The sequence below is a fragment of the Branchiostoma floridae genome, chromosome 4 (assembly GCF_000003815.2).
Source record: "Branchiostoma floridae strain S238N-H82 chromosome 4, Bfl_VNyyK, whole genome shotgun sequence".
Lineage (NCBI taxonomy): Eukaryota > Metazoa > Chordata > Leptocardii > Amphioxiformes > Branchiostomatidae > Branchiostoma > Branchiostoma floridae.
Genome location: NC_049982.1, coordinates 16,193,424 through 16,203,892, shown reverse-complemented (window position 1 = coordinate 16,203,892; position 10,469 = coordinate 16,193,424). Strand labels below are relative to the sequence as shown.

Here is a 10,469-nt window from a genome sequence, read left to right as displayed (position 1 = left end):
GGGCATGTACAAAATGGCGCGAAAATTGTCTCAAATGGTGCAAATGTTCCTTCTGTAAAACACAATATAGTCGTGTGAATGTATGGATATAGCATATCAATGGGTTATGAATGTGTAACATTAAGAACTGTAGAATAATCAACTTTTGCATAAAGATCATCAAATCACATAATCTACTTTATTTTTAAGAGGTACATAGCCTATTAACTTTGCCCTTGCTTTCGTGAAATGGGGATGTAGCTCAGATGGTAGAGCGCTCGCTTAGCATGCGAGAGGTACGGGGATCGATACCCCGCATCTCCAGAAATTTTTTTTCCCTCTGGAAAATGATAATTTGTCCTTTTCCTTACATTTTGTGTCAATAAAACTGTTCTGCTGAGTCATAATTCTTCTTCTTTTTTTTTTATCTGAAGATACGGACTGTATCTAACAAGTTAACGTTAATGCAAAAAATGAATTTCTACTCTGAGCACAGTTTTGATTGTTGAAGAAAGGATAATCTACTTGCTTTCCCGTGATATAACACAAAATCATAATAATTGAAAGGCAGGGAACATATGATGAAGGTATATTTCGTTGCTTTTTTTCAGAAATTACTCACAAGTAGCCCTCAGGTGCTCAACTCATAAACTTATTATCATAACAATCAGAATGTCATGATAAAGGATGATAAACAAGTCTAATTGGATAATGCAGTACAATTGATAAAGTACATAGATATGTTGGTATATGATCGACCAAAATCCAAAATCAAGTTTCCAAATTTTTGGTGTTGATATCTATTCGTTACCGGTAATATATGTTCCTCTGCTGACTGATTGATTGCTATACTGCCCCCTAGCACGATAGCACAAAACTGCACATATGGTATACACACATATTATGTGGTATTATATTATATTAAACGTTACATGGAAAAGACAGGGGAACATCTCATGTTCTTTGCCATGGCTTTATTTTGAAATACCTAGGTTTATCCTTAAGATGACTTAGTCATAACTTATATGAATGAAAAAATAAAAATCATATCTAAAGTATTCAACATATTACAATGTTTTGTCTATGCAATTTATAGCTTGATCTTTGTAAAATATACATCAGTAAAAGATTTTGCTATCATAAGACTGGGGAGAGAATTGTATACAATTTTTACATACAAAGAGATTCTGTCAAAACACCATACCCTTTCTCTGACCTTAAGTCATTGCCATTACATACAAGTGCAAATGTACAACTTGGACGGATCACAACTGCACTTCACATGTACAAAATACCTATTTGTGGTACCTCTACAACCCTTAGATCTATACAGGTTACATACAAAAGTAGAAGTATTCCTTATAACTGTGTGCTGCTTCCAGTGTTCTGACTAATTAGAACATTATTCTTTTGAGAATACACTGTACTTTTTACTGTGAAAAGGCATAGTGATCTACACAAATATGACAAAGATTCTTAAATCCATGAAATTGATAGTATGATATTTGGCAAATCTAAAATTTTTGCCTTTCACTACATCAAAAATGTAAAAAAAAAAGTATGGTTACAATACTTGAGAAAGTTTGGGCCATCCCTTGAAAAAAATCTCATACATGTACATGTAATAATGAAAGACTAGTAATTTCTGAGGTAACTTGGAGTTAAAAGTAAAATTTACAAAATTCCTCATGTCATATGATTTGCTGACAATTACAATGTACAATTATAGATCACTGAAAACATTTCTGACAGGGAGTTATGTAGCTCGACAAAAAATGACCAATTTATGCTGGAACCATCAAGTCTGATTACTTTATGTCATATACACTGTACCTTGTAGTATAGATTAGAATTATCTGACCAATTACAAATACAAACAACAAAGACATTGTGCATTATTTTCTTTATAAATAAATTCATACACATAGATGTGTTACATTACTGCAGCGATAGTAAAAATACACCAGAATATCTGTTTCCTTGCACCATGGTAGAATTTGGTCCTTTGGAAGACTTGCATTTTCCCATTCCTTTCGACATCACACATCATACAATTCTCTGTAAAGGACAGAAAAAGAAGAAAAAAAAGGTGAAGATTCAGTAATAATACCACTAAACACACAGTCATCTTATACATGTATCAAGCCTGGCCAAGGCTGCTAAACCACTGTGACATTTCTGAAGATGATGTGTCCTGCCTGCATTGATAATCTTTTTAAAATGAAATAGATTAATCATTTTCACAGTAGAGTGCCCAATTACTGGAGTGAGTGTAGCAAGCCCAGCCCAGGGTATATAATGATTTTATGTGCACCATGATATTACAAAAACATATTACAGATACATTAACTTTTAATTCCATACAATTGTGCAATGACCTACATGTAGGGGTCCAAATAGCCAGGAGGAAGATTAACCTACATGATGTATTAGTGGGCCAGAGAAAACAATATTGTCTTGCCATATTTTGTTTTAAAAGTGTAATAAACCCTGCAACACTCACCTGTCTCCTGTCTTTGTGTGTTGTAGCACCCTGACGTCGAGACCCCCGATGACCCTCCTTCTGTTTGGACACCTGTCTCTTACTGGGTGATCTTCTCTGCTGCTATGTAAAACAGAAGATTATAGACATTCAAATCTTGGTAAGGGTTTGCAACATACACCACAGAGCTTGTATTTGAGACTTAGATAATCTTAGTAGGCATGAGATGACCAAATAGAAAAAAATCCACAATGGTAAAGATTTATTTACAGCTTTTTTCTTAACATTTTCTCTCCCTTATTCCTTCCCAAGTTGTCCTACCTTTCTGTGTGTGTCTGTTGGAGGTCTGTCCTGAGATGTAGAGATTTCCTCCAGGAAGCTGGCTGGGACCAGGCCTCTCCTGCCGTCTACTTTTCCCTCGTAGAAGCCGTCCTCCCTCAGAGGGCCGAACACCGTGACAACGTCCCCTTCTCGCAGCCCCAGCTCGTCCTCAGGGTAGTGGTTGGGGGAGTTCCTGCTGGGACTATAGTTGTACACTGCCAGGTACTGGGACAGTCACAGAGAGGAAGTTACTGAGCAGTGTACATCATATGTGTTACTAAGTATGATGTCATGTGTAAAATCGAAACAACCTTCATCAACCTCCATTGTTCATGCAATATCATGACACGTGATCAGATAAGAGCCTACATGTAAAAGTATACTATCAGACATGTATCTTGCTTGTGTTTATGCAATATCAACTAAATGTGTCTGAAGTGTACATACAACATCTTTCCATTGACTCTATTTCTTGTCAAGGACAAACTGAAGAATAGCAAGACAACTCACCAGGCGAGGTGGTTCCTCTATCACAGGGTCTGAGTAAACTGATGTATCCTGCAGTCACAAAACAACAATGTTAATGCTTCTTGCTCAAAGGGAAGACAGGCAATTTTACTCCATGTAATCCAGCTAGATGGAATGACCTGAATGTACCATATTGAGAATACTGTGTTATATTATGCCACAAACACACAGCCAGCCCAGTTCCTTACCTCAGACATAGCGGAGCTGGGACGTGACGATGTCAGTACAGATGGTGGCTCCTGGAGGTCAGTGAACTCTACCTCCACCCTGTCTGACAGCTGCCTATCTGTGGACATGGTCTGTACACTCAGGATGAATGGCACTGTCAGATCCAACCCCTCCACTAGAGCCTAGTATAAGGGTGCACAGAACAGTCATGGGGGGGTTTGATGTAGGGGCAGATGGTAATGTGATGATGTTTGAAACTTGAAAAGATAATATCAACAGCAGTAGGCATTACAAATATTGACAAGCCAGATATATTATGACTTACCTTGCTGACATGAGAACTGGGCACCACTTGAGTTTCCTCTCCATCTACCTTGATCTGACAGAAAAAAAGTCAATCATTACCACTGTGTGTGTAATACCACATGCATCAGAGATATTCATAGTATGAGCCACTTGGAGATAAAATCCAAGGGAATCTAGTAGACATAAAGTACATGTGTACTGACTACTTACAGCAACTAATTGTGATGCCTGACTGCAACATTGTAATGAGACGTAACTTTACTGATGATACTTAAATGATACTAGTAGTATACATTTATAACATAGCCACGTGCCCTGACCTACCTTGTAACCTGACACTTGGACCCCATTGCTGTTTCCCATGTCATCGATTGGAGGCAGTGTCCAGCCCACCAGTACAGAGGACTTGCCCACAGCACGGAGGATCCTCAGGTCAGAGGGAGGCTGAGGGGGACCTGGAGAGACACACAGGTGGGTTCAGAGAGTTAACCTGTGCAAACATCTTCTATATCATTTCCTGTGTTTTGCTGGATATGATTATCTCATACACTCTTGTTTTCTACTTGCTGGATGGTTCTCATACTTTTGTTTTGTTGAATAAAGAAGAAAAACATTTAGAAATGCTCATTTTATTTGTCAATATGTAATCATATGTACAAATTACAGATGTGATTTAAATCGAAGGCTTGTGATCCTTTAACCCACCTTGTTGCCGTGGGGAAGCTGTCGTCTGGGAGACAGTTGACAAAGCATCAGCAGTGCTGGAGACAGTCAGCCAGCTGCCACTAGCACCACTGCCATGTCGGGCTCTGTCACCTCCAAAGCCATTGGACAACAAGGAAGCTGGCAGTCCATTGGCCAGATGTGGTGATCCATGTCCATTGGTCAGCAAGGAAGCTGGGACCCCATTGGTCACAGGAGGCACTCTATGTCCATTGGTCAACAAAGATGATGGCATTCCATTGGCAAGACTTGGTACTCCATGGTTATTGGTTAGTTCAAGTTCTGCAATTCCATTGGTTAACGCTAGTGGGGAGCTACCATCATTCAGTGGGGGTGGATACCAGTTTGGTCCATGTGATCTGGATAATGCATCTTGTGGTGAAGAATGGGTGCCGGCTCGCTTTGGATTTTGCTGAGATCTGTATGTAAAAGCACATACCAATTAATAGTGATTTTGGCTTGAAGCTAAGTTACGATGGTAATTACTTTTCAACACTTTGTGTGGACAACTTTTGGAGCAAATAACTTTGGAGCAAAAGGAAATACATGTACAGGGTACACTGAAGGACCAAAAGTCCTGTTCCAACTAGTATTGTGCTTGAAACCATCAATATAAATTGGGTCACCAATGTCATCACATACAGCATCATCATTACCAATGGCAGGAAAGATAGAAAGAATTATAAAACTCTTGCCTTGACATGTGAGACCTTGCTCCACTATGGTGTGGGGTCTTGTCTCTGCCATGCTTGTTTCTATCGCCATCTGAATTGGGGGAAGTTCGAGGTCTCCTTGTCCTGCGATCAGGAGAATCCAGCTTGGGGAGAGGGAGAGGCAGGAACGGCACTGGAGAAAAAAGCAAGTTCTTGTCAGTCATCTTGATATGTTAGTAGTTCTAAACCAACTTTGTACACAGTATCTTTTCCAGTATATGTAGTTAACACAATCTTTTTGATCCATGGCTTCAAACTTTTATCTACCTTTTTGCCGGATAAATCTTTTCTTAAAATCTCTACCATAAGCATAACCTGATAAATCTTCTACATAACACGATCAATCTTCTTTGACTCACCATCATAGTTGTTGGTGTGTGTATCCTGTAGGGTCTGGTGCAGCTCCCACATCTGCTCAGGGCTGGACTGACCTGCAGTCAACTGGGCAAAAACAAGGCAAACACTTCACTTGATTTGTTAAGCCAGGTCACATACAATAGGTCAGGTTTAATGCCATTAATCAATCAAGCAAGCAAGCAAATGTATTTGTCTGACAGTGACATGCACTGATATTGAATGGTTATCAAAAACTGAAGTATTGTTATATTTAATTGAAATTCAAGTATACCTTTGGCCTCTGTTTCCTTTTCCTTCGTACAGGCACCAGGTCCAGGTCATCCCTGATGGCATGTCCATTATCTAGCCGCGTGGGGAGGACGTCAATATCATCCAACAAGGGTGATGACCTGGTACCACCACTGGGGGAGGTAGATGCACCAGTGGTGGGGGTACTGTGTCGAACCATCTGTCTCCTACTGTTGTCTGATGCTCTACCACTGTCAGCCTGGTGAGATATAACAATCTACTGGTGAGTTGCAGTATGATACAAGGGCACGCCCTGGAAAATCAGTCTCACATTGGGTGAGATGACACTACAGGAAAAAGGGAAGTTAGCTAGGGCAGAAGTGCAAAAGTACGACATATGCAAGTGTATGTAATCTATATATAATATATACACTGTGTTTATTCCATCTCCTTGTTCTTCTGTCTGACCACCTGAAACAAAGGAAGAATTCGAAGGCTTGAAGTTAATACTAAGCTTAACCACTCCTCCAGTACCTGTAATATAAGTTATTCTAAGATAACAGAATGCTGTGGTACAAACCCATCTGAGCCAGCGCAGCCAAGAAATGCTGAACAGAAGAAGGTTTGAACCCCTCACCAAAGTACAAAAGGCACCCTGTTCAGGAACAACCAGCACCCAGATAACCATACTCAGTTTGAAACAACAGAGCAAACTCTGGTAACAGGGGGAAAGTTTCCCACTCCTGCAGACACGGAACCAACAACAGCACCATATTCACCTTAGAAAAAAAGGGCTGAGTCTCACAAACAACCCCACAGAAAGAATACCAAAAGAGCCTTCCTTACTCCCCTACACCAAGCAGCTGAAAGCTAAGCCAGCAAGAGGTAGTGAGGGTTGAAACAGCCTTTATCCTTGCACCAACAGAGATGATGTACAGTGTCATGTTGACCAACACACCTGACCAGAGCTTCGTTCTGAGGATGACCCAAATGCTGCATAGCTATAAAGATTGCCCATGCTCCCAGAGATGGGGCTGATGGGTTCATCATACTCCTCCAACATCTCTGATGCCAGGTCTTCAGCTGTGCGCATGATCGTTACATCAGGGTCCACAGTGCACTGCAGCTCATCCAGCAGGGTCATGATCATCACATCTCTCTCACGACACTTCACACGCATGCGGGATACCTTCGCCTGAGGGATGTCCACTTATTTCAGTCAACATTGTCTTATTTCTGATTATCCTTAACAGCCACCACAAAACAAAAGTTTTGAAGCAAGGAATACACATATACTATGAAAGGCACACCCTTATAACAACATTGTCTTATTTCTGATTGACTTAAACAGCCACCACACAACAGAAGTTTGAAAGCAATGACTAAAAAGGATAATACAAAAGGCACACCCTCACACCAGTAAACAAAAATGCTCCCATCTATATACCTGTAAAGGAGCCAAGGCTGTCCTGACCTCAAGGTCAATGATACTGGACACCTGGAAGGACAAGGAGCATGAGGTTACTGGGGTCAATGACACAAGCAGAGGTCCTAGTCTCATCAGGTCATTGACACTGCACTGTCAAGATGTAAAATGAGGTCAATAAATGAAAGAAGATGAAGTAATAGATACAAATATTAAAAAAAAAATGCTTAAGAAAATAGACTTGTCAAAACCTGATACATATACATTGAAAATACTGAGATGCAAAGATCTGAACAAAGACAACATAATGGTACAGGTAGAGTAAAAGAAAACCAGAAACATGTGGTACTGACTACTGAATGTGACAACAATGCTGGAAGTACCTGGACATCTGACTGCAGGTGGCAGACACACTTACATCCCAGCTGCATGGCAGCATGTGGGGCAGGGAGGGGACTATCATCAGTACTTCACTTTATATTCTATCACATGGTGTTATTGGTGAATGCCTTAAAGTTTGTGATATCTCATTGTGTTGTGACATGTCATGTTACATATAGCTGAGTGGACAACAAATTGAGTACTCTTAAACCATTACCTCATCCATGTCTGCAGTGTTGCTGTCTGTAGGGGCACCAGGAGTTCTGGCAGGAAAATCCTTCATGTTGAGGTCTGCAGGGAGAGTACGGGTCATCATGTAGGGGGAGCTTCTACTGGGATGGTCCGTGTCATAGTCACTGGTCGGGATGGCTTCCATCTGGGGGAAGAGAGTGGAGCAAATAATTGAAACACCTGTGGCAATTTAATTCAGATCAAGGGGCTATACTGTATACACATACTCACATAAAAAACATTTGAATTAGATTAAAAGAAAGTTAAGAAAATAGCTGCTGTTGTTACCCTCTGTTTTAGGTCCGAGATGGCGTCCAGCCTGGCCCTGAGATCCTCCTTCTCCTTGTCGACTGCCTCGATGTCCCGCAGGTGTGCCCGCAGGGTTGCCACAGTTTCCCGCAGCAGGTTGATCTCCTGCTCCGCCTTCTGCAGCTTCTCTGCCTTCCTCAGCAGCTGGTCATTCTGAAATGATGACAACAATAATTATAATGAACAACAGATAGTGAGTGAGTGATAAACTGATAAGATTAACAAAATTCTTATTTGTGATTAAATTTGTGATTTGACTGTCACACAAAAGTAACTTACTCACTCACTATCTGTTAAGCATCTGTTGTTTCCCATCTTACAAGGGTTGGACATTGTGGGATGTCTTTAAATGTATACAAAAAAGTGCATACAGTGACACACGTGAATTGAACATGAATTCCGACCACTCACCTCCTTCTTGAGGGTGTCCTGTAGTTTCTGCAGCTCTGCACACCTGTGCTCTAGCTGCTGCAGCCGTGCCACATGTGCCTGCAGGCCCTCCTTCTCCTTCTGCAGCTTACGGCACTGTCTGTCTGCCTGCTGGGCTTCACCCTCCAACTTTCTGTTCTGTAAGAACAAACACGAACAGTTATTAGAACAGCAGTCTTGTATGGTTTAGCTGTTGGCAACTCCGCATCTGGATTAGAAAGTGAGTATGCATTGAACAGGTATATACTACACACTATTTGTTACAACCAACAGGAGAATAGCTTTCTACACACATACTGATCAGGCATGCTGAGATCCCTTTCTTGACATGAGCATTTAAAATATTTTCTTTTGTAGTGAAAGAGCACAAAGAATGGCTTTTGGGAAAAAGCAAACAACTGAACAACTCCTTCCATGGAATACAATTGCCATTTAGTGAAGATTGCTTCATACCTCTGTTCTCAGCCTGTGCAGCTCCTCGTCCTTTTGGCGGATCTCTCCTTCCTTCATCTGTGCCTGGGCCTTGTAGTAGGTAACATCACTGTCACGTTCTTTCTTCTCCAGCTCACGCCTCAACCTTTCCACCTGAACAGTTCAATTTATAACATGTTATCTAAGGTAAAAGATTTTGCTTCCTATGCAAAACATCTAAAAAGAGTTGCTGCTGTTCTGATGTGTGCAGATTCACAACTCTTTTTGCTTGACTTCCAAAGCTATAAGAGCTATTGACTACATGTGGTGAACTGAAAAAGTCTGTTTCTAGAATCTATCCAACAAAATGTCCCTGAGATAAGCTGTCTAGTGGGATTTTTAACTAAGACAACAGGTGTCTCTCACCTCTTGTTTCAGTTCCCTACACTGTTTCTCCAAGTTCTGCAAGTAGTCATCCTTTTCATGGAGTTCCTTTTCCTGACCAAGTACCTGGGTGTCCAAAGAAGGGACAAAAATGTAAGGTTTTAACAATCATTGAAATTGAAATTGACATCAAAGTGAACATCGATCTAAACCACATCCTAATCTAGCCAGGAAAATACATGAAAAATCCCAGTCCCCTTACCTTTTCTCTCATTTGTGTAGAAGTTGCCATGGCATCTTCTTTGGCCTGAAAATATATGATGAAATTCCCATAAGAATGTGTACAACATCCTGCACAACCAACCAGTATACACAATTACATGGATTACTATGATAAAGGTGGAAGGTATTCAAGCACAAGTGCAACGGAAAACAAGTATTCAAGCACAAGTGCAACGGAAAATAATGTCATATTCAGCACCATGGACAGCTACATCATGTTATGTGGTCATCATCATGTGACTGTGGCTGCTGGGCAACTCTGACATGGATTAGTAAGATGAAGATTGATAGGTGTTTAACATTAAGCTTCAAACACAAGTACAGAGGAAAACGATATCATATTCAGCACCAAGGACAGCAACTGCACAGCTTAGGTGCTCTTCAAAGTATAACTGATAAAGTTGTTGTACAACTCTTTACACAGTTATTCCTTTATGGTATAGTATCACATGTGGTTGTTGCATTTCTAAATGACCTTGACTCACCCTGAGATCTCTCTCTAACTGTCTCTGATCCTCACGCAGCTTCCGGAGGTCCTCTTCCTTGTCCTGATAATTCAATATTTTTACTGAGTAATTTTGTTTCATGTGACTGTCAACAGCTTATCTATTCTACCACCATATGGAAACACCCTGTACAGGAAACAAACATTCAGGAGAGGGTGAAGAAGTATAACAGACACCACCAGAACCACATGTAGATGATGTGAAGCCTTTAGTGACTGTGAAATACACCAGGATAAAGACATATCTGTTTAAATTGCAGTAAGTCCAGAGGACACTGAAACACAGAGAGTACAATACTCTGCATG

General features: G+C 40.6%; 1 protein-coding gene and 1 non-coding gene across 13 annotated transcripts in view; one reads left to right on the top strand and one right to left on the bottom strand.

Moving 5' to 3' along the window:
• The first annotated feature begins 230 nt into the window (after positions 1 to 230).
• On the top strand, positions 231 to 303 carry Trnaa-agc. Its single transcript has one exon. It is a non-coding gene; the product is annotated as a tRNA-Ala (tRNA).
• A 633-nt stretch (positions 304 to 936) lies between these two features.
• The window catches only part of LOC118414457 (centrosome-associated protein CEP250-like), a 47,379-nt gene continuing 37,846 nt past the window's right edge, over positions 937 to 10,469 (bottom strand). For 9 of the 12 annotated variants that reach the window (XM_035818498.1, XM_035818504.1, XM_035818501.1 and 6 more), the window contains 20 exons: positions 10,144 to 10,206; positions 9,639 to 9,683; positions 9,419 to 9,502; positions 9,035 to 9,166; positions 8,564 to 8,719; positions 8,132 to 8,305; positions 7,830 to 7,988; positions 7,253 to 7,303; positions 6,764 to 7,000; positions 5,849 to 6,064; positions 5,580 to 5,661; positions 5,203 to 5,353; positions 4,490 to 4,926; positions 4,109 to 4,239; positions 3,804 to 3,857; positions 3,499 to 3,660; positions 3,293 to 3,340; positions 2,783 to 3,007; positions 2,483 to 2,584; positions 937 to 2,037 (listed from right to left, as the gene is read on the bottom strand). In XM_035818498.1, coding sequence (XP_035674391.1) covers positions 2,026 to 2,037; positions 2,483 to 2,584; positions 2,783 to 3,007; positions 3,293 to 3,340; positions 3,499 to 3,660; positions 3,804 to 3,857; positions 4,109 to 4,239; positions 4,490 to 4,926; positions 5,203 to 5,353; positions 5,580 to 5,661; positions 5,849 to 6,064; positions 6,764 to 7,000; positions 7,253 to 7,303; positions 7,830 to 7,988; positions 8,132 to 8,305; positions 8,564 to 8,719; positions 9,035 to 9,166; positions 9,419 to 9,502; positions 9,639 to 9,683; positions 10,144 to 10,206 — 2,721 coding nt within the window. In that variant the 3' untranslated portion in view covers positions 937 to 2,025. The remainder of the gene's footprint in view (positions 2,038 to 2,482; positions 2,585 to 2,782; positions 3,008 to 3,292; positions 3,341 to 3,498; positions 3,661 to 3,803; positions 3,858 to 4,108; positions 4,240 to 4,489; positions 4,927 to 5,202; positions 5,354 to 5,579; positions 5,662 to 5,848; positions 6,065 to 6,763; positions 7,001 to 7,252; positions 7,304 to 7,829; positions 7,989 to 8,131; positions 8,306 to 8,563; positions 8,720 to 9,034; positions 9,167 to 9,418; positions 9,503 to 9,638; positions 9,684 to 10,143; positions 10,207 to 10,469) is intronic. The other 3 variants (XM_035818499.1, XM_035818508.1, XM_035818509.1) reach the window with 3 other exon arrangements.